This window comes from Ictalurus punctatus, chromosome 18 (assembly GCF_001660625.3).
Source record: "Ictalurus punctatus breed USDA103 chromosome 18, Coco_2.0, whole genome shotgun sequence".
NCBI lineage: Eukaryota > Metazoa > Chordata > Actinopteri > Siluriformes > Ictaluridae > Ictalurus > Ictalurus punctatus.
In genome coordinates, this window is record NC_030433.2 from 3890328 (window position 1) to 3915109 (window position 24782).

General features: G+C 39.4%; 1 protein-coding gene across 1 annotated transcript in view; it reads right to left on the minus strand.

Annotated features, from left to right (window-relative positions):
• Positions 1–6077: 6077 nt before the first annotated feature.
• The window catches only part of mmp17a (matrix metallopeptidase 17a), a 76898-nt gene continuing 58193 nt past the window's right edge, over positions 6078–24782 (minus strand). The window contains exons 6-11 of the mRNA XM_017491883.3: positions 21635–21811; positions 16739–16841; positions 15604–15686; positions 14389–14541; positions 13157–13414; positions 6078–6847 (exon numbers count right to left, since the gene is read on the minus strand). Of these exons, the coding sequence (XP_017347372.1) occupies positions 6522–6847; positions 13157–13414; positions 14389–14541; positions 15604–15686; positions 16739–16841; positions 21635–21811 (1100 nt within the window). The 3' untranslated portion in view covers positions 6078–6521. The remainder of the gene's footprint in view (positions 6848–13156; positions 13415–14388; positions 14542–15603; positions 15687–16738; positions 16842–21634; positions 21812–24782) is intronic.

A 24782-nucleotide genomic window follows, 5' to 3' on the forward strand; every position in this document is an offset into this window, starting at 1 on the left:
TGAGGGATTGTGACAAAACTTGGTACGTGTCATCAGTATTAACCCTTGTGGTTACTTGCAGTATTTCAGCACAGCACCACCTAGTAGTCACGTGATACATTTTTGCTTAGAACTTCTGAACAGTTTGTCATAATACATCAAATTGGTCTCATTAGATTCAGTGGCGCATGCTGAGTTCAACGAGTCAGAAAATGTATGTATTTTATGAATGACTTGGTGTATCGTTACAAAACTTGGTATGTCTTTGGCACAATGCTCTGAAGGGACTCGAAAAGTTTCAGGATAGAACCACCTTGTGGTCAAAAATTATAATGCTGTTCCTAAAAATGCTAATAGCTATTGACTCCTTTTGCCTACTATCATGAGGCTGGTCTTGATAGATTCTGTGGTTCATGCCAAGAACAATGATGCCAGACATGTCATGGTCGAGCAAACTTCCTGTCCGCTATTTTTAAATGTCTTGAAAACCTACTTTTTCGAACTCCTCCTAGACCATTTGTTCAATTTGCACGAAAATTGGCCTGCATCATCTAGATGCACTCACTACAAAAATTTCTTCACAGAATTTTGATAAACCATACCATTTTTGAATGGCACTTCCACGAATTTGAAGAACATGCAAAATTGAACTTGAGGCTGTATCTCTGCAATGCTTTGAGGGATTGTGACGAAACTTGGTATGTGGCATCAGGCCGTAAGGTTACGTGCAGAGTTTCAGCACAGTGTCCCCTACTGGTCAGGAGATAGCAAAAACAGCTTTCCTGCATGATAACCATCATGTCCAGATGCTACCTGAGCAGTTTCAGAACAGCACCACATACCGGATAAAACTTCTAAGAAGTAGCTATTTTTAGTTTTATTTTTATTTTTATTTCTTTTAAATAAATGTTTGTTTTTTTATGATTGAAAGTTTACTTTTTCTAACTCCTCATACACTGTTCATCAGACGCTAACCAAAAACATGTCACAAAGCTTCTTTTGCTGCTCATGGTGCTGATAATTGGCTGCTTGCAGCTATAAGTTTTTATTTATGACTGATACATTGTAAAACATTTATTTTTAAAAAGTACGAGAGACTGCAAGCCAATTAAAAGATAGTATGTGCAAATAAGAGCTTCCTGCCAAAATTCTACACTTCAGGCACCAAATGCTTAGTCAGCAGCAGCAATGTCAGAGACAGTGGAGAAAAAGAGCATCCCTTGCCCAATTTTTCTATTTGTCAGGTATCCTCGGTTTTAAACGCTTCAAATGAAACAGCGTGATAATGATCTGCAACTTATGTGAACCAGAACTTGTGGAGCTATAACCATTTCACAGCTCAACAACCAAAATATGGAAACATATACATGTAAGTCATTAGCTAGCTGAGTGAGCTAGGCTAGTTAGCCAGATCATTTGATGTTTCACAGTATAAAATCTCTGTATTAAACTTAAGATGTCACTTCGATGTTTGTTAGCGATTGGCTGTTGTATTATTTATACATGAAAGTGCTGTTAGGGCCTAAAGGTAACACCTAGGATAATGTATAAGGGAATCTTTACTAGATAGCCAACTACGCAACTAGAAATATGTATGAATTAACACACCTATATACATACACGAACCTAATAAACCTAGCAAGCTATAGCACTTGGCTAAGTTAGCTAGCCAGCTAATGTTACCGTTCTTTATGTAATTTTGATAATCAAGGTGGTGTTCTCCTCAACATAACTCATTTATTTTGTTTAAATTATAATGCATTTACAAATACATTCCTTGGATATAGAGAATTTTCAGATTAATTGTGTCAATAGTAGACATCCATTCATTTTCCATACAGCTTATCCTACACAGGGTTGCGGGGAAGCCTGGAGCCTATCCCAGGGAACTCAGGGCACAAGGCGGGGGGACACCAAGGACAGGGTACAACCCATCGCAGCTCACAATCGCGCACACATTCACACACTACGGACAATTTGGAAATGCCAATCAGCCTACGTCGCATGTTCTTGGACTCCTGAAGGAAAACCCCTCAAGCACGGGAAGAACACACAAACCCTTCATACACAGGGCAGAGGTGTGATTGAACCCCCAACCCCAGAGGTGCGAGACAAACGTGCTAACCACTAAGCCACTGTGCCCATTTATCTCCAAGACAATGTGTAATTATTTGATTACTTTACTTTCTCTTATGCTTAAAATCTGTTTTATTCTCTTTATGATGATTCTTATTATTTGTGAATGTATTCTGCACCAGTGTTTTGACCTGATATGTCACACTTGCATACAACCCCAATTCCAAAAAAGTAGGGACGTTGGGTAAGATGTAAAGAAACGTAAATAAAAACAGAATGCAAATCTCATGAACCCATATGTTATTCAAAATAGAACCTAGAAAACATATCAAATTTTTAAACGGAATAAATGTACCATTTTAAGAAAAAAATAAGACAGTTTCTTACAGATTGGTGAACCTCTGCCCATCTTTACTTCTGAGAGACTCTGCCTTTCTAAGATACTCTTTTTATAACCACTGGCCCGTTGCCTGTTTACCTCCAGCTGCTTCTTTTTAGTAACACTTACTTTTCCAGCACTTTGTTGCCCCCGTCCCAACTTTTCTGCGGCCATCGAATTAAAAAATAACCTTATTTTTTTCTTTCCTCAGTTTAAACGTGATATGTTTTCCATGTTCTACTGAGTAAGAACCCTTTTATAACACGATGAGCTAAGCCTTTCTGAAAGTTATTGCATAAATGACCTAAAAAAAAAACCCTGTTATATATTGGGTAGACGTTCACACATTTATTTAGACAGGAAGGGAGACAAGTTGCGTGAAAAGGCCAAAACAGAATCCGTATTTCTCCATCTGAAGAATTTCTCCAAATAAGATTAATCTACTGTAAAGATCCTGTCTCAAAATGTATCCTTTGCTTCTGACTCAAGCGTTATTCTGGTCTAAAAGACAACGACTATGTTGTGAATGTCAGTGTGTTTTGTACTCTATCCGCCACTGGTGATTGCCCTGTATTTCATTAGGCACTAATAAGGTACTACTCATTTATTCCTGCTTAGCTCCTGCATAGACATCTAGAAGAATATTGTTCAATAACTCATGAACAATAAGTGCTACTATTTATTGCTGCAAATGGGAATAATTATATCCGCAAGGAACACAATACCACCCCCACCCATACACCACTCACTTGCTTGTTTTCATGTGCAGATCTCGTATGAGGGAAAATGGAAGCTCGTTACCAAGGCGACAGTTAGTTCACATACCTTTTTTGTCAGATATGTATGCAGTGTGTACCTCCGCCATGCCAGCGTAGTGTTTCATCACAGACTGAAGCACTCTGCATACAAACAAAGTGCTTGTCTTGCAGAAAGAAAAATGTCGAGCCAAGTACATGCTGTATGACAACAAAAACGAACCCCAAACTGACGCACTAAGCAACTTCGATTGCTTACAATATATGTTTTCGTGCATTGATGGGAGAGAAATGCAATAGCTAAAGCAGCTGTGTGTTACCGACTGCATCTGTCAACAGTGTGAATGAATTTGCTTTCCATTTGGCCTGGCCATAAACACAGAAATCATCGGACAGCATACACAGTTTCACCACTCATACCAAATTTCCATCTTTATTTTTCTACAAAAATATTTCCCCTTAGAAAAGACAGCTTGGAATTTACTTTTTTTTTTTTTGCAACTGCCGTACAACCTTTGACCTTAAATATATCACTATATATAAGCCTACTGTATAAGTAAATACTTTTAGCAATCATACTGTAACATGTCAGAGGAGGCTGTGAGTGTCCTCTCTGCAGGCACGACTCAAACATTCTCCCCGTCGTTCCTTAAAAATACCTTCTTCCTGTGTAGCTAGAAAATGCTGAATCCCTTCACGCACATTTTAATGCCTGCAATGCATACTCCAAAATATTGTTCCTTACAAAAATACACAATCCGTTAATAAATTAATAGTCGTTGATATCCACAGATCGTCTGGAGGCTGTGTAAACTCTCAGTGGGGAAATCGAAAAAAAAGGGAGACGAACAAAATAAGAAGGGAGAAGAAGTCTTCGAGAGAGAACAGGCCTGGATCAGTGTTCATGGTCAGTTAAAGCACTTGAGGGTTACGTGTGTGGAGACGCAGGGAGCCCCATTTAGACATTTTCATATCATTGTACAAATAGTAATAAAATGACTGACGTTATCATCATTTTCCAGACCATAAGATGCTTTTTTTTTTTTTGCATCCTAGCAGTGACATATGTTAGCATTTTTAATGACCCAAATATATATATATATATATATATATATATATATATATATATATATATATATATATATATATATATATGTTTTAGAACAGAAACCTTTAGAACTGATTGATACATGATGTAAAATCACATGCTGAAATAATTAACACACTTATAATTAAGCATTTGTCAGAGCAACCAAATCATGGAAATAAACTATTTAGCATGGATGAGAGACATGCAGATATCTACAGACTGCCATGACAGGAGGCCAGCTAAAGAAGTTCCAATCCTTGGAAAGGTCGGAGCCTTTAAAGGAATCCTTTATCATATGTGTGGTGGTCTCGGAAAAGCCATCGGAGCTTGCCGTGGCAGAATTCTGGCAGCTAAAACGAAGGGCGCCAATATTTCACTAAAACAACGTGGAGGTTTGTAGCTACTTTTGAATTTTTCCTAGAAGTGTGCGCATATCGCTGATACGTGATCGCCATTGTTCGCGTGCTCTCATGCGTATCTTATGTAAACCTGTAGGATTAAAAGCAGTGTCCATGAGATGACACGTAAGAGCCGAAACATCTCTGTCTATCTAGTTTAAAAGTCCAGCTGTAATGTTTAGTGAATTCATGCACGGCGATGCTAAACAGACTAATGAGCTCCGTTTCTATTTAAAATGTCAGGTTGTCATGACCTGTCTCGAATTAAAAACCGGAACATTAAAACCGTTCGTTTTAGTACAGTCATGCACGAGTAACGTGACAAACGGCCGCAGGATATGAGCGGCGGCCATCTTGCGTACATGTATGTGCAATTAAAAGCAAGCTTAAGTAAGCTTTAAGGAGCTAGGTTAACAAATGCGGTAGTGAAAAACAGTCTGCCTGAAGATGTCTAGAACTTTGCTAGCTGAGCGTGATTTCTGATGAGTGCGATTGAGTGAATGTCATGCGGTTGATGGATAGATACGTGCCGTAGCGAAACAGACATAAACCTAAACAATTCAACCCCATAGGGACTTTAAGGCTTTAGGGACGGGTAAGGCAACCTGAATATAGCATGGAAGCCAAAGTCACTAAGCAACAACTCTAATGCAAAGGAGGAGTGGAGATGAAGTGGTTTTAACACTTCGGAAATTCATTATGATATCAGAAATTGACTGCTTTTTGTGATTATTTTATGTCTCTGGTGATGTAACAGCAGAGTCTGTAATATGCTTTATAAAAATGGATTCAGTTATGAATATATTTGAGACAATTGCTCTGAATTCTTTAGAGGAATAATATTGTTATCTGTGTAAATATAGCTCTAATTCAACACGCATGAAAAACGTGAAACTAACTCAGCTACACCTCACGTTTTGGCGAGTATATCAAACCGGTTACATTGCCGTAGGAGAACCGCGGCTATGGCGGAAGCAAGCAGTGCCTCAAATTCATTCATGCACAGTACAGCTCGGTTTTTCATTCCTGCTGCTATTAAGTCCTTTTTGTCAACGATGCTCCTTCTTAGCGGTCGGAATGAAATCTATTAAACACAATGATCTCCCTTTTCACTTTTGAGAGTAACGAGATTTTAAAATACTATCACTTTACTTGTGGTGCAAATGCACACAAAAGAGGAACATTTCTGCAATTTTTAGAACTATATACATAGTTAATTTAAAAAAAAATTTTTTTAAAGTCAAAATGGTTTCCCAGGCCGCCACACGTATGGACCATGCATGGTGGGTCATGTGACAAAGTTGTATTTTGAACACTGGATATTATTTGACTACTTGACTGAACATGACTGAGCCATTTGATGTTTAACATAATTCTTAAAAAAAATAATAAAAATTAAATAAATAAAAAATTCTCAATTTTAATAAACATTGCATAAAACAAAAATAACACAACATATACTGTACATTGATTTCTTTTTAAGCAGACATTATTTGCTGTGGTGCAGGATATAAACCCGGTGTGACTTTTAGTCTGGAAAATACAGATTGACCTCCTTTGTTTTTCCTCTCTTTAAACACTGAATATCCTTATCATTGCATGAGGGGGGAAAGAAAAGCAGATAATACTTGACATGGAAGAATTTCAATGCAGCTAGAATTATTTATAATATAATTACAAATTTCCAGTTTTGATTTAAAAAAAAAAGAAAAGAAAAAAAGCCAGATGTAAGTAATGATCAATGATGGGAGTGTAAATTTGCCCTCTGTCCTTCCCACAAGCCACTGCATACGCACTCTCAGTGTCCGTGTCTATGCCAGTACAGGCCTGTGGCGTCCCCATCATCAGAGTGTGCCATACACGTGGGTGTGTGTCAGTATTAAGAAGGCTACCAACGGCCAGGCAGGTGCGAGCTGCAGGCGTGCGCCAGCGGACGAGCCCGAGTCTGAGGTGCAGGAACACACCTCGTAGCCGTTCTCGGCATGATCCGAGTGGTGCTGTCCGGTCAGCTGTGAACCTGTCTCGTTATTCCTTGTCTGTGGAGCATCCGATTGCATGTCCTTGCAGACCAGCCAGTCTATGCCGATGGGGCGTGGATACCCTGCCTCCACCTCCATATCACTGCCCACCACTCGCCAGTACTCCTTACCCTTGAAGAAGTATGAGGCACCTACAAGGACAAATAAACACAGCTGATTGACAAAGAGACACAATTAAGCACAATTCTACAGTTTGATTTTTTTTTGTCGTATTTGGACTGGTTATATTCGTTTGCACGTCCTATTACTTCAAGAGAGAGAGAGAAAACAAGAGGTCGGTGTGGGATTAACTGTTTATAGCTGCTATAATGTAAGTGATAACGGGAAGTCTTGTTTTGCTGACATTCCATAGCATTAAGTGTACCTTTAAACCGACTAAAAAAAGACATCATTTTTAATTAACATGAAAAATCCCCCCACAATGATTCGCAAATTGCTGTGGTGTCAGAAGAATAAAACAGGATGTGTTGTTATAGGAAAATAATCATCACACCACCCCATTGTTTTTGTTGTTTTATCTTACCTGATGCACACATATTATATTTCATTTAAGGCCAATGTTCAGTCATGGCTCTGAATGTATTTTGTGCAGACCACAGCAACAAAAATTGAAACATGAAAACAAATAAATAAACAATAAGCCATCTCTGTGTCACTTCAGTTCCAGGTACTGTCCTTCCCTGAAATGTTTTTATTTTTTATTTTTTTTTTTTACTGTTTGTTATTCGTGTTGTTTTATTCTAGTTTTCTGTCATGCTGTTTTTGTTCTCGTGTCTAGTGTCAAGAAGCAGCCGCCCTGAATGAAGAGAAAAAACCAAAACAAAAGAAGAAAAAAGAAATTGAGATTTGAGTTGCTTTTGGTTTCAATCAGATTGACAAAAGCTGTTATTTAATGTGTGTTTTGTCTTTCGCAATACAGAAATGTCTGACTGGTGAGATTGGATGTGTCGGGAAACTTGGTTACGAGATGATTCGAAGTGGTCAGTGGGCATGAAATAAATAAATAAATAGCCTACATGAACACAGAAAGCAGACGGTCTACAGTGACGCAAATGTTGAAAATGGGCTCTACCTATAACTTTTTTTTTTTTTTTAGATAACTTTAATAAGGACTTTTTAAGTTTTACCAGGAAAAAGTATTACTGGTCCATTTAATAATAGTTCACTTGCAACCTAGTTGTCATGTCACGACAAACTAGCGACTCCATTTCCCAGAATGCACTGCGATCTAGAAACATGGCCGACGACTACAACTCCCAATGGAACACACAGACACTGAGGACTAATCACATACACCTGTTCCCAATCACACCACACCACTTAAGAGACTGCTCATTCACAAGGTCTTCGTAAAGTAATAGGTTCAGTCGCCATTATCTCTGTATATTACCAAGCCGGTCCATTCTTTTTGTCTATTCTGGTTTTGATTCTGCTTTACCTGCTCTAACCTGTTTATCTGCTCACCTGACCACTGTCTGTCTTTGTTTACGTCTTTTGCCTTGACCTCTGGATATTATAATCTTCATTAAAGCTCTTAACTGCGATTGCATCTGTCCTAGCCCTCATTACGTGACACTAGTACACTTCTTTTCAAGTAACACACTAATATATCAACGAAAATATTTGGTATACATTTATAAAACTTAAAAAAAAAAAAAAAAAAGTTTCAATAAAATATAGGAACATTAAAAAATATATATTTCACCCATATGATGTAATTAAGAATAATGACCCAAATCCACCAACAGGAAGTGATGTAACAGGAACAACAGCAGCTAAGGAAAGGATAATAAAAGCACAGGAACCCTGCAATCTATATACAATTAGGGTTAAAATTAGAAATGCTCAGACAGGACAACAATCAGACAAGGATATAAGAATTCTAATGAGTTCCATTATGAGGATTAGATGAAATCGATAGGGAGAGAGAAGCAGAGAGATTCACAGTGAGGCGAGTGTTACAAGTGTAAAGAATATAAATAAACTTTCCGCAAGTTTGTCCAACTTTCTATGGTTCTCTGAAATATGCCGATGTTTTCTCTTTCTAGCTTCTAGCTCGGTCTGCTCCTGCTTTCTTCCTTCTTTCTCTGTCCGTCTCTCTTCCCCCCAGCGATGAAGCCCCTCCCCCATGGGATTTTGTTGAGCAGAGGACTGTCACTTTTTAGCCCGACCTAGCGCTCATACGCACTTCAAACAGCTGTGTGAAACAACCTCTGGTGCTGGCAGCACCTCAAAGACACATACTTCCTAAACACACATCTAGCCGTCTTGAAAGAGGCTTTATATCGAGTCTGATGAAGAGTGTTTGTTGGTTTGTGTGTGTGTGTATTTGTGAGAACATGACAAAGACAGGTACAGAGATACAGGGAGTTTCAAGTAGCGCGACAGTGAAGACACAAAAAGGTTGTGAAGGATGTTTTAGTACACACGCGTGGTCTGCAGAAGTGATTTTCTGTTCTACAAAGAAAGATGAACAATGAGGAAGTGGCATGTTAGTGGAAAAACGTGTGCGTGTGTGTGTGTGTGAGAGAGAGAGAATGAGAGAGAGTGAGAGAGATACAGTTGGTCTGGGATGACCCCTGTAGTGTGGTCTCGTCCACTCTTTTGATTGCTGTTATGATTGAGTGATAGACCTGGGAACATGCCTGCCATGTCCTACTAGCCTTCCGTTCATATTCCAACAAACACAAATTAAATATAAAGACGCACAGTATTAACAGAAGAAGGTTTGTCGAAATTCGAAGATGTGCCCATGAGCACACAGACACCCTTTTGTATATTTTTAGCTTCAAAAACACAACAAAACAGTGTGTGTGTGTGTGTGTGTGTGTGTGTGTGTGTGTGTGTGTGTGTATGCGTGTGTGCTCGAACAGCAATCTTAGGCCAAGATGTGACGATACAATCTTAAAACCAGAAGTGACATTTACTTTGTTACATTTATTTAAGTAATTTGTTGAGTAAACGGTTTCTCTACGAGTAATTTTAATGCTATTACTTTTGACTGTTCCCACGGTGATGAACACCATGCGCCCGTGTTATCGTTTTCCACTTCGAGTCCTTTCTCCACCCCTGTCCTGTCATCGGTATGTTACTTGACTGTGTTCACCTGTTCTGTGTTAGTCCTTAATTAGTTCCATCTATCCATGTGGCCAAAATTGCATACTGTGACGGTACCTGCTCGGCCGTTGATACAGTACGTACTGATCAGCATATTTGTGTAGTATGAATACTATCAACATTGTCAGTGACCTACAACTTAAAAAGAGCCAACGTCCTGCTTTCCACCATTTTTTTATTCTGACGGCTTCCGTGCCAGTCCCGTCGCCTTATGGGATGATCGCAGTGTCCGTTGGTTCCATACTGCGGAATCTCGGTGGAAGCAGTAAGTCATCTGGGTATTTCCTGCCTGCTGTTTTATGAATACTGTGAATTCGGACATACTACTCCTTTGGCGTACTGCTTTTCGCCTTCCGTATAGTCAGGTAGTAGCGATATTCGGACGCAGCTTATGTATACCCTACTGTTTCTTAATAGAGTCACAGAGTCTTATTGTGTGTTTGTATTAAGTTCAAGCCTTGTTTTTATGTTTTTTTGTTTTTAGCCTAACCTTATTTTACTTAGTATTTCCATTAATTATAGAACTTTCCAGTAATTTGTTTAGAGACTTCTGAAGGTTTTAGGCTTCTGAAGACTTTAAATGGACAGAACGGCACATTGGGGAGGATGTTGGTGAGGCGGTCTGTAAAAAGACTCTCTCTAAAACTGGATATTTTAATACCTGAGTAAAGTGTGCAAGTAAAGAACTGAAAACACGGTAGGTTTTTAATTAATGTTACATAGAAAATTGGTATTTATGTACTTATCGGTTCAGTCCCTCCAGGATTTTGTGATCGCAGAAATGAACCAAAATCCAGCAAACTCCGCGATATTCAGAGTAGCTTGCAATTTTTCAAACGTACCGCAGATTTCCGGCAGATTTGGGCCAAGAAGACAATCAGAAAGAAAAGAAAAAACTCCACGGAATCCTGTACGGACTGATTGGTTGGATGGTTGATGATGGCTGGTTTTCACCTTGAAGGAGAATTTCTTATGAAGCTGGAGTTTAGGTGTCAAACTAAGCTTCAAGTTGAACTAAGTTTTATGTTCAACTAACCAAGTTTAACTAACTAAGCTTTAAGCTCAAGTAGCTTTAAACATAGTCTGAGTACGTAAAATCCAAAGCCTTTGAATCATGGAATCAGCCTAGATTATGATGTGAAGAATTTTTGTTAACATGTTTTCAAATAAATGTTTCCTATATGATGTTTTTTTTTTGTCCTCAGATGAGGTCACACTGAAAAATTCAAACATCTTTATCCCAGCTGAATTGGTGCCATTTTACAGGCAGCAACAACAACAACAACAACAACCCTGTGAGCTTTCACCTTTTACTACTTCCTGTTTCCAACCTTGTCCCCTTGTCGGTTAGGAGCTAAGACCTCATCACTGTTCTGAAAAACCATAAACATTGCAAGTTTTAAAACATTTTTTGTTTTTTGCTCAAACTGCTCTCAGCAGCACTTCTGAAGCCGTAACCAGACATTAGTCAGGAGATTTTTGGCAAAGTTCCCCTCACGATCCCCACTCTTAATAAAAAGTGAGAAACGTTGGTCTCCGTGGATCGCCAACTCCCAGGCATTTGAGGCAAGGTGTTTGTCTGTACTGTCTGTCAATCATTTTGTGCATAAACAGCACATAGCTCGAAATCTCTTTAGGACATGACTTTTGGAAAAAAAAAAAAAAACAAACCCAAAAAAACACTAAAGGGATTGGCTGTGCATGGACGTTGTGTTCATAAACAGCTAGTTTCAGCCAATTTCTGTCAAAATTGCTAACTAGACCTTTAATGTTGACAACAGCCGCGATGGACGAATCTATGGAGAAAACGGTTCAACGAGCAGAGGCGGGGCTATCGTGAGGGAAGTTGTTTTCCCCTCCACTCTGTCAAAAGTAATAGCTAATTTGTGCCCTAACATTTCTGCCTCTATAAATAACACAAACTTGTAAAAACCTACGCAGTAAAACACGGTAGTCTGTATGCTAATGCTAACTTCCATCATTAGCCATGTCAGCTAGCTAGCAATCAGCAAGCAATGTTAACAATTATGTCATAAATACAGTATGATAATACGTGAGTGTGTAACATTTTGTCTTCTTTTTTTCTATAAGCAGACCTTATTGTTTTGCTTTCGGGTTATTTTTTCTTCTACCAATCATAAACTTGAATTCTCGAATCTGATTGGTCAGCAGGTGTTGGTTAATTTATTCTAACAGCATCTCTGACAGTAGCGCCAGCTGTAATTCAAATCACAGGTTTATATTAATACTCTCGTTCTAATACATTATTGTTTCTATAGTAACAGCTAAGTCACAGGGGCTTGCCACATAATTAATTCTAAACGAATTAATTATAAACACTAATTATAAACTGATTAGAAAAACATGTTATTGAACAAAGAAAATGGATAAATGTTGATATGTTGAATAGGAGGAGTCTTCAGTGTCAGAGCTTTGTAACTATAAATCTTCCAGATGGAGGACTTTCTGGCTTCTCTGTAACATTTTTTTTTTGTCTCATTGACTTAAAAGAAAATATAGGCTGGAAAAAATGTAAAATGTAACTTTAAACAGATAAAAAAAAAAAAGCATTACATATCATTCATTATTAAATTTTAAATAATCATTGGCAAGCTGCTGATGTAGAGGTGGTGTTAAAGGAAAATAATCATCTTTCCCGTGGTAATAGTAACTCATCGTTGATTATTTTTCTATAACAGCATGCCTAGTCACGTTTTATTCCTTGTTCATCACCACTTCTGAAATTTAAACACGATCCTGTATAGTGTGCGAGTATTTTCTTACTTTCTTAAGTACTTTAAGTCCATAATTAAGTTTTAGAGAAAGCTGAATAAGCATCTTGGCCACTCTAACCCAATTCTCCTTAGAATATAATGCACAATTGTATTTTTTTTTTTTTTTTTTTTTAAATAATCCACTCTCAGTAGCATCATCAAGGCTCATTGTTGGAATGCACAGCGAGCTGCAGTAAGTCCTAGAGCCTTTACTTTATGTTTATTCATAGTGTGACAAATACAATTTTAACTGCATAAATATTTAATACTTTCAATATGGCATACGTTAGGAATATACAAAGAACCCCTTAATGCACCATTTCAAGAAAGACAGATCGAAACCAACAGTGTCTATACTGTACACCTCTGAATTTATTCTCTCTATAATACAAAGGGACATATCGAAAGTCATGCGTGGTTGTTCCAGAAACATCTAGAGACAGGAGAACAAAGGCAGTCTTATGTGTACTTCAAAGTCATCATACTGAGAGTAGGCTATGAAAAAGAAAGAAGCCAAAAAACCCCCCCAAAAAACACTACGACACTTACTATCAGACCAGCGCATGGCGTCGTCTAGCTGAGATGGAATCCCTTTCCATAACGTCGTGTCTTTCGGGTAGCCCTGGTCCATATGCCGCAGATGATCGTCATAGCGCCAGTAATGGTTGTCCTTAAAGAAATACGTCTTGTCGTTATGTAGCCAGACAAAGACAGCGTCTACGCCCTCCATCGGCAGGCCGAAATCACTGACGGGGCGTGGGTAGCCTTCCTCCACGATGTTGTCCTTGAATACCCAGTACTTCATCCCTAAACGAAGTATGCAGAACTATTCGATTTCAATTCAATTCAATTGTATTCGTATAGCCCTTTTAACAACGGACATTGTCACAAAGCAGCATTACAGAAATATATCAATTCTGGATAGAAATGTAAAATTTATGAAAATGTATCCCTAATGAGCAAGCCAGAGGCGATGGCGGCAAGGAGACGGTATGAAAAAGAAACCTTGGGAGAGACCAAAACCCTTTTCAAAAGGGAAACCATTCTCATCTAGGTGACACTGGATAGTGTGATTATAAATCATTTCCCATCTTTAACTGGGAAATTATAGACAGAAATACAGTCAGAAAGTGCAATTGTCTAATCAGGAACTTGTGAGCTTATGAGCAACGTATGAGTATTTCTGAATTCATTTTAGTTTTAACATGAAGTCTATTTTGTTGAAATTATCAACTGTTCAATCGCAGTCCTGAGCCTTCCTTAGGGTTTTTAAGTGGTATCATCCACAGTAATCTCATTGATCTTTATGGGGCCAGCCTCAGCAACAGCGAGTGGCTTTCAGAGCTAAAATATTAGCACTACTATACTACTGATACTGGAAATTGCTCATTCATGAGTAATGAGGGCAAAACAGACTGCGAACTGTGCTCTGCCAAGATATCAAGAGGAGGAACTACAGCGTCTTCTTACAATACAAGTAACATGATAAAACATCTTAAACAAAAACCAACCAACGCTGCAGCCAATGCTTTCTTGGTGAGAAAAAATGTCTACAGACGACGTTAGGTGACTGTAAATAACAACTCTTAGACAGTATGTTGTACTTCATGATCAACAATTATAGTCATTCCAATGCAATTAAAACAAAAAATGTACTTTGTTACAACTATATTACCAAATATATTGTAATATTTATAAAGTCACCTTATATAATACATTTATTTTCATATGAAGTAACTTATTTCAGTCATTAAAGTGGACTTAACCAATCGAAACCACACCTTTAAAGAAGACAATCTTATGGTCTCCGGGTCTCTCATACACAGCATCGATGCTATCCAGGTTAGCAGGCAGACCTCTCCAGAAGCGATGGATCTGAGTCGGCCTCAATGACACCAGGTGCTTATCCCGAGTCAGTCGCCAGAAATACTTCCCTAAAAAAAACACAACCACCCAAATTTAGTCCATAATTCCATTATGCAGATATCTGAGTGAATAAACCTTTGCTTTTATGTGTGTGCTCGAGATGTTTTTAAAGTCACCACTTTATATTTCTGATGTCTCAGATGTCTGCGTTCAATGATCAGATACTCAGATGAGTATGAAGTTTATTTATACCACAGCACTGTTCAATGCTCGAGGCTGATTAGTCAGAAGAAGCGGTTTCATTTCTATAACAGCAGTTTATGTTACTATTGTAACAATGTAGACAAGGCAAAAGCTCCAGGTGTTATTGCGGATATCGTGTTTATTTCACATTTTTGGAAGGAGTCTCCAGTGCCAATGCTTTGGAACAATCAGCAGCACAGAAGTAACAGAGAAAATTGTTACTCTAGGCAAATTTCTGTTGTATAAGTGGAATAAAATGTTTTGGGATATATGGGATATACGGTGGCTTAGTGGTTAGCACTGTTGCCACACACCTCCAGAGTTGTGGGGCTTGAATCCCGCCTCCGCCCTGTCTGCGTTGAGCTCGCATGTTCTCGCCGTGCATCTGGGGTTTCCTCCAGGTTCTCCGGTTTCCTCCCCGAGTCCAAAGACATGCGTTGTAGCTTGATTGGCATTTCCAAAATTGTCCGTAGTGTGTGAATATGTGCGATTGTACCCTGTGATGGATTGGCACCCCGTCCAGGGTGTCCCCCGAGTTCCCTGGGATAGGCTCCAGGCTCCCCCATGACCCTGTGTAGGATAAGCGGTATGGAAAATGGATGGATGTGTTGTTATAGGAAAACAGCCAGCTTTGTAGTGGTAAATTGTAAGTGTAACTCCACTTCGTGTGAGGCCGAATCACACCACCCAGTCATTGATTTTTTCCCCCTATATCAGCATGCCATGTCATGCCTTATTCCTTACATATCTCCAAACAATCTTTTCTAATCTGGCGTCTGATTAGGAAAGCGATGTCTTCGGACAGCGACGGTGCGTAACGCGAGAATGCACCACTTGGCTACGAGTTCATATCGATTGTTCTCTGGTCCTCCAGTCTAAGTCTTTACCTTTGAAAAAGAAGGCCTCCCCTCGGATTTGAGCCACTGCATCAAAGTGACTGGTACATCTGTCTGGGGCATCGCGTTCTGGACTGAGAGACGGTGAGAAAAAGCAGAAAAAGAGAAAGAACAAATGAGGAAGGAAAAAAAAAACCACACCAAAAGCGCAGCTCGCTATCAGATGACAGTGAAGAATATACAGCCTTTCTTTCTATTGATCTCTTGTACTATAAACAGAGCCTGGGTGTGTAAGTGTGTGCAACTGTGCAGTCAAGTGTGCATTCATTTCAAGCTTGCGATATTTGCCCAGACAGCGGGATTGATCAAAATTTAAAGGCAGATGTTATCACCTGCTTGCAGAAAAGGGTCTTCGCATGCATTATTCCTCGGCTTATGACTCGTCGTGTTTGCTTTGCTAATGACACAAAGATTATGGCCTTCTTTCGTGAGATAGCACTCACTGCGCACCTTATTAACATAGCTCTTCATTCAGAGCTTATTAAGAAAGCTCTCAGGGATGAAACTATTAAAGACCTTCGTGAGGATAAATCTAACTTTATTCACCCACCATCTGTGAAGATGCCGGGAAAGAAATATGAAGATATACAAGCCGGTCTCAACGGGCCAAGTGTCCGCTGGCAGCGAGACGAGGATTCAAAGCTTTTATTTGTTTCCTTCTGACAGTTGCTTGGGTTATTGTGGTCTTAAAGGAAAAGTCCACCCTGAAATAATTACATGTCATTGGAATTGAAATATTTATGATGTACTTAGTGATTATAGTTCTATTTTGTTAACCGGTGCTGTATTTATGAATGGTTTGCTGTTGCTCTGACATCAAGGGGGCGCGTGCGCAGGGGTCGGGGGGTAGTTTGAGATGAGTATAGAGTATATGAGTATAGAGACTCGCTTCAGCTAGTTAGTGAGCTACGAGATGGTGCTTATGGAGGTATTGGCACGAAACTTAAAGCTTAAACTGGAACCTGAGCTGTTTACACAGTGTGTACAGATGATGGAGCTGGACAGACTAAAGGACCGTTGCATCACTCTCGTTCAGGGTGGATTTTTCCTTTAACTTCAGGGCATGTGAATATATTGAGCATAAATCTATATCTATGCGTATGTGTAAATCTGGAGCTGTACTCACGGCACTGTGGATTTGTTTTCTGGCAAGTCCATTAGAACAGGTGGATCGTCGGTATGAGACACGCCATCTGGACGGGCCGTGTGTGAGACTGAGTCCCGTACACCTGAGAAAAAGTCCCAAGTCAGAAGAAAAACAACAATACTGATATCACTGATCGTTTCCCACACTCTGTGCGCTATTCTGCTCCGTTTCGCCTTCCTTATATGGTCGAAGCTTCCTGTTCTTGTTTCAGTTGCCATGACAGTTAATTAGTCCCATTTGTTGCTTGTTACACCTGTCTACATTAGTGGGCTGTATTCAGAATGCATTTACACACATGTAATTGAGGTACTGTAACTCTGGAATTCAGAAGTTACACAAACGGCACACGTGAAGGATGTGTCTGAGTAAAACAGAGGTGTACCTCAGTTACGTGCGAACTCGCGGTATGCGAAATGCAAAAATACATTAACTGGAAAAAAAAAAAATAATACGCTGGATGAAGTGCAATTTTATAAGCTGCAGATTAATGAAGATGGAAGCCATATTGTTCAATTAAACCACATTTACGGTAATTAGGACTATGCATGCAGAAGTATACTGACAAAAAACAGCCTAGACTCCTTTTAGATTTACTTCAGTGCTTGCCATCTTCTCATTCATGTACATCGTATTAGTTGTTTCTTCTTTGCTCTTCTTCTTGAAATTGTCTCTTGCTTTTACGTTACACCGTGTTATATTTGAAAACAAAAGGCATTTCCTCCTTCTTTAGTCCACATTTTGCCTTTTGTTCAGGTTTAAAATGCAAGTCCTTGTTTTCTTGTGTTTAAAGGCAGTAGTCTAGATGCCACTGAAAAGCATAAAAAAAATCTGGCAACCTTGGAGGCATGAACCACATGCAGAAGTGATTTGCATAATTTAAATGTCGCACCCAGAAAACTGACTTAAGCAGCTACATACACAAAGTCTGAATACCATTATCTTTCACTACATGAATGATGATGTAACTTTTGGACTTAAGTTGCCAACTCTGAATACTCTGTATTGGTACAGTGGTGGCTCACCGGTTAAGGCTCTGGGTCGCTGGGAGGGTTGGTGGTTCAAGCCTGAGCACCGCCAAGCTGGTAGCGTGGTGCCCTTGAGCAAGACCCTTAACCGTATGCGTATCATGGCTGAGGCTGCGCTCTGACCCCAGCTTCCTAACAAGCTGGGCCATGCGAAGGGGAAATGGTGACTCAATGGTTAAGGTTCTGGGTTACTGATCAGAAGGACAAGGGGTTCAAGACCCTGCGCTCTGACCTCAGCTTCCTAACAAGCTTGGATATGTGGAAAAAGAATTTCACTGTGCTGTAATGTATATGTGACAAATAAAGGCTTCTTCTTCATTATATTTCCTATAATTCTGTGCTGTATAGGTAGTTTTGTTGATCCGAGTCCCTAATGTTCAAACTTCGCTTTCCATCTTTTCAAGGTTTTTTTCTCCCCCCTTCCGCCCCACTCTCTTTTTGTCTGCCAGTGTTCTGACCCTAGCCATGAACTTTTTATATACGCTTATTGGATTTCTCAGAATAAACATGCCAGTCTTCCTTTCCACAGAATTTGAGCAGACTTAACTTCAGCTCCTCGTTTAGAACAGAAGTGGAAAATACACGGCGACAGGACAGCACATTTGATTTAGCCATTCTGCATGCGTGTGTAATTATGCTGCGCCGGAATGATGAATTTTTCTAATAACAAATGAATATCAGGAGGCACGGGCGGCATTATGTAAATGAAATTAGGCTAACTGATCACCACTAGATCTCATTAATTGCAGGCTATATCAGCATTTTCAGTGAGGCATTTCCTTAATCAGTGTGAGTAATGCATACGAACTTTTGTTCAAGCACGAGCGTTATCTGTCGCACTCAATTATTTGACGAAATATGGAGTCTTTTGCCATTGCAGGGGTTAACGGCTTAACCTGAGTTCAGCAGAGGTCTCAGGATCTCGCAGCTCATCATCCATCCATCCAATGTTTTCTGACTCTCTCTCTATCTCTCTCTGTCCTTTCCTCCCTCTGCTCTCCCTGTCTGGCCAAGGCTGGGCACACAGTGGCTTGCTGAGTTGTGATAAGTTTGGTCCGAGTCACCGAGACGGCCCATTAAATCCCAGAGTTCTCCATCTGTCACAGCACCGCCATGTAATTACATCAATAATCCCCTAATATAAAGAAATCTGTTCTTTGGTCTGCATCACTATTCTCAGCCTTGTCTCACTGGTCCACAGGTTCATACATCCCCCTTTTTCCACACACACGGTCCTGGTGTTGTTTAGAAGACCTATAAACATTTTTAGGAACTGGTCCATCTTTACGCCGGTTTAAAAGCCAAACAGTTATGATCTTAGATGTGGGAATTTCATAATGTATGGTGTTTATGTTTATTTTACCACACATATCCAAAAATACAAAAGTATTGTGGACAATCGCCATGACAGATACATAGGTACCTTTATTGCATTTAGCTGTTTCTTCTAAAGAAAGTGTACTATGGTTAGTTTCTATAGAGTTTGCTACAATTGCCAGTAAAATGGTCCATCCTCTGGTCCAGTGGTTTTCAAAGCGGGGGCCGCAGCCCCCTTGGGGGCCGCCAGGGGGCGCCCGGGGGGCCGCAACAATTTGGTGTGAAAAATAAATAAATGTATGTTTTCTATTTCTCACTCTCAGACAACCCCCCCCCCCCCACACACACACAATCCATTCCTAATGTAATGTAATGTAATATAAAGATGTAAGATGTAATTATTAATAAAAATAAAAAAGGGGGATATATTCAGAAGTCTGTATTTTTAATGTGTTTTAAAGACATCTTGCAAAAGGAGGGCCTCGGTCAAATGTTAATGCCATTTGGGGGGCCTTGCCGAGGAAAAGTTTGAGAACCCCTGCTCTGGTCTTTTTTAATGGTGATTATGTAAATAATTTGAGTTGCTGTAACATGGATTCAGGACATATTGCCTCCTTGTCAGCAGAGGTTGCGCCCACCAGAATCTCCAACATTCACTTTATGGTCACGTCCCGATTTTAGTGTATATAAACAGTTCAGAGACGTGTACTCATGGCGAAGTCTCGCCATTCCCTGCGTTTAAGTAAGAGAGACTCGTTTCTGTTGATTGTCTTAGATTATTTAGTACCCATTTTGGATTTGTCTCAGGATTACCCTTTGGATTTGTTCTTTATGACCGATCGTGTTTTATCATCTCTGGTTAACTCTGGAATTTTTCGCATTCTCTCCCAGTGTCTGCATGGTTTTCTCCCACCTCCCAAAAGCATGCCGAGAGATGGATTGGTAACTCAAAAATGTGTTCCTGGAATAGGCTCCAGATTCATTCTGACCTTCACCAATTTTACATACCACCTCTGTCACCAGCACAGGTGCTAAATGCTATTAAATGTGCCTGTTGAGAGGCTCCCCAGCGTCACCCACAATACCCACTGATTACTGCAAATACTTTTGGAGAACAAAAAGGGCAAAGGCCTTTTTATAGGTCTTTAGAAAAGCAACAGCATGTGTCTATTCAGAAATGCATTATAATATTTATTTGTCTGTCAGTCATGGCAGTGTCCCCACCTCCTGTAATAACTCTCTTGTTTCTCATCAGTTACACTGTGCAGGAATCTAAGATTCATGCAAAAGTGGGCACCTTTCTCATGAGGTTCATTGCATATTTTTGAGAAAGGACATTCTGTCATTGGTATAAATTACTTGGGGGTGCGGGGGGGGGGGGGGGGGGGGTGCGGGGTGGAACAATGTAAAGGGTCAGAAGAGAGAAGAAAAGGAATGTACTGTAGAAAGATGAGAACGAGGACTGAAACTTTGACAAAAACAAGAATGGGCCTAAAAGTACTTGGGTTACTAGTTCTAGTCGTTTTTGGAAGCACTCAATGAATATTACATGTTAATCTTTTTCAAATAAGTGTTAATAAACATTATAGCTGCTGTATAATTATTCACAAGTAATTACTAGTTATAAAGGTTGAACTGTACAGCTATAGCATAACGCAGAATTATTATGAGCTATTACAATGAATTATTAGAGTTTATAAAAATGCTTATAAAGAATAAATTCCAACTTACGAAGTTATACACAGTTATAATGATTTATTAATAAGGGCTAGAGGTCGACTGAGGAATTTTACAGATACCCAAAACTACTGTAAGTTGAGCAGGACCTGCCAATAACCAATTAATCAACCGATAATTTTTTAAAAAACCGATACTGAATGAAAACATAACACTCAAAGTAAAATATTGCTGAACTTTATTACAAAAATGAACAGTGCTGACTATACTATGAAAATGTACTGTACTTTAAAAAATGAACTATTTACTATTTAAATATATAAATATTCATGTAAATAAAAGATATACATCCAAACTGAACCAAAAAGTAACACTCCAAATAACAAATAAAAATAGAGACATCTAAAATGAATCACGAAACACTTCAAATAACACAACAAAATTTGTCAGTTTTTATTTCGCCTCTAGAGGCCGCTCTCGTACTGTACAATGACCGCGGACCCTTCTCAGCCACTCCCGCAACAAACTATCGGTGTGGATTTGTCGATAACTGTTAGTTCAGGCAAACGGTTATCGGTGCCAATTACTCGATCAATCCGTCGACCTCTAATATGAGCTTCATAGAAAGTGTTACCAAGACATTTAATTAGAACCTTGAAATTGGACCTTAAATTGGACCTTCAGCCAATTTAAAATGTTTTCCTGGTGTCAAAAGTTCCAGTGTATATAAAAGAAAGAGAAATTCAGCAGAGCGTAGGAGCAAGTGAGTTAAAATTGAACAATGTGCTGTATGAGTCAGAAAGAGAGCTGGGAAGCTGAGAGCTGCACAGTAAAGAATGCGACTCTTTATACTTACCATAAATCTGCCAGACTCGAACCTTGTCTTCATAAGGGAGATCGTACTTGAGTGGGTCTCCCACCGGCCCCTGGTAATACGGACGCATGATGGACTCCATAGCAGACGTATGTGCGAGTCCTATGGCGTGGCCAAACTCATGTACTGCCACAGCAAACAGGTCCATGCCATGAGAATCTACAGACACAGAACCATCACACTGTTTCAGGATTAAGACTTTTCAGCCGAATGAACTTTAAAATGACATCCCAGATGAATAAAGGATAATACTTCAGGACCCAGAGTTGCATAAGAATCTAAATTGGAATGTAGTCTGCTCAAATTTGATGAGGGACACTGCCACACTCTCAGCTTATTCATTTTTGAACGTTCTTTATTCTCAAATTAATCTCTATAGTCAGATGGTTGTGAAAGGTTCCATCAGACATAAATGCGTTCTATTAAATGACCCTAGACGAAGCAATACTATCATAGAGCCAGGAAATTGTCAATCAAATGTGAGGGCAGAGAGGATAAAAGAGAGGATCTACAGCGTGGGAAATAAGTATTGAACGCGTCAACATTTTTCGCAGTAAATATATTTCCAATGAGGCTATTCACATGAAATTTTCACCAGACTTTAACAGTATTAACTCAAGAAATCCGGAAATATAAAGAATTCACAACGGTAAAGTCCATAAATGAAGTTATGAGTAATAAAGCGGAATGACACAAGAAAGAAGCATTGAACACGCTAACTGAAATGTATTTAACAGCTTAGTGGAGAAGCCTTTGTTTGTTATGACAGCTTCAAGAGGCTTCCTGTATGAAGAAATTAATTGGCCACAGAATTCAGGTGTGATTCAGGCCCATTTTTCAAAATATATTGCCTTTAAATCTTGTTCAATTGGATTGAAGTAAGGTAACTGACTGGGCCATTCTAACGCCTTGATTTTTTTTTTCTCTGAAACCAATTGAGAGTTTCCTTTGCTGTATGCTTTGGATCGTTGTCATGCTAGAAGGTCCACCCACGTCTCATCTTCATCCTGTTGGATGGCAGCAGATTTTTCTCAAGAATCTCCCGGTAAAGGTCTCCATTCATCATTCCTTCAATTATATGAAGTCTGCCAGTACCATGCCCCACACCATGATGCTTCCACCTCCAAACTTCACTGTTGGTATTGCGTATTTAGGGTGATGTGCAGTGCCAATTCTTCTCCAAAAATGGTGTGTAGTATGACAGCCAAAAAGTTACATTTTGCTCTCGTCTGACCAGAATACACTCTCCCAGCTTGTCCAAATGAGCTGTAGCAAACTTTAAACGAGCCTCTACATGCCTTTTCTTTAGTAATGGAGTCTTGTGGGTGAGCGTGAGCAGTGGAGTGCATTGCCTATTGTTTTCTCTATGATGATGGCAAATGCTGCCTCCAAGTGTTTCTGGAGCTCTTTCCGAGTGGTCCTTGGCTCTTGGGCTACTCTTCTGACTATTCTTCTGACTCCCTGGTCAGAAATCTTGCGAGGAGCTCCTGTGAGTGGCCGGTTGATGACGGAGTGATGTTGCTTCCACTTGCGGATAATGGCCCGATGGTGCTTACTGGAGAATTCAGAAGTACGCCTGTATCCAATTCCATGTTTTGCGACAATAGGTCTTGGGAGAACTCTTTGCCCATCATGAGATGTTTCTTGTGTGACACCTTGGTAACGAAAAGCCTTTTAATAGTCCGTCAATTTACTAACCTAGCTGATATTAATTTGCACAGATAGGGGGTATAATTACTTACGGATTTCAGCTGGTTCCTCGCCTTACCTTGCCTTGGAGAACTGCTTTTTCTTAGCGTGATCAATACTTTTTTCCTGTGTCATTTCACTTTATTACACATTACTTTATTTATAGACTTTAATGTTGTGAATTCTTTATATTTCCAGATTTCTTGAGGTAATACTGATGTCTGGGGAAAATGTCATGCGAATAGCGTCATTGGAAATATATCTACTGAAAAAAATGTTGATGCGCCCAATACTTATTTCCCAAGCTGTATATATTGCAGTCCCATCAGAAACTATTGGAACGACAAGGCAACTTTTTTGCTGTAGACTGAAGACATTTAGGTTTGAGATCTGAAGATGAATATAAGAGGAGAGTTTAGGATTTCAGCTTTTATTTACTGGTATTTATATGTAGAGGTTTTAAAGGACACAGAATATTGCACATTTTGTATCAGACCAAAATGCAAACATTTTGGAACACGTGACTGACAGGTGTTTCTTGTTAACCAGGGGTGTCCCGTTAGATTGATTGTTTAAACAATAAATAGCTCTGAAGATCTACTCTTTGTTTTAGCCTACGGTTTCACCTGTGAAGACTGCATTTTTTGTTAAAAAAGGATAAGCCAACATGAAGATCAGAGAGCTGTCTATGGGGAAAAAAGCAAACCATTTTGAAGCTGAGAAAAGAGCATAGCCAATACAACAATTTGGAATGTCCTGAAAAAGAAAGAAACCGCTGGTGGAACAACAACAGCTAATGACAGAAACAGCTAATGACAGCTGTGAAGAAAAAACCCAAAACCAACAGTTAGTGACATCACCAACAACCTCCACAGGGCAGGGGTGAAGGTATCATTATCCATCATTGGAAGAAGACTTTGAGAGCAATAACACAGAGGCCAAACCACAAGATTCAAAAACTACTCATCAGCAGTAAGAATCGGAAAACCAAACTGGAATTCACAAAGAAATACAGAGATGAGCTACAAAAGATCTGGAACCAAGATTAATCTGTACCAAAGTGATGGAAAGGCCAAAGTGTGAAAACTGCTCATAATCCAACATATACAAGCTCTAGGGATGTCACGAGAACCGATACTTCGGTACCAACATTCTTAAAATGTGATGGTACTTGTTTTTCTGGAGGACAAAGACGCTGCACAATGCATTTACAGCAAGGATTCACTCATCCTTAGTAACTGCCTGGTAAGACTCGCGGTGATTACAATTAGGCTATTAGTTTGTTTACAGTTTGGGGAAATTCGATTTGTTAGAAAATACAATACAAAATAAGTACGCAAACGGGATTGATAAGCTGTTATGAACTGGAATGATGTAGCTGTGTTTGAGGAACTGTTAGAGCCAGAATTCACAGGCCATGTTGTCAGTGCTGCCATGTTGC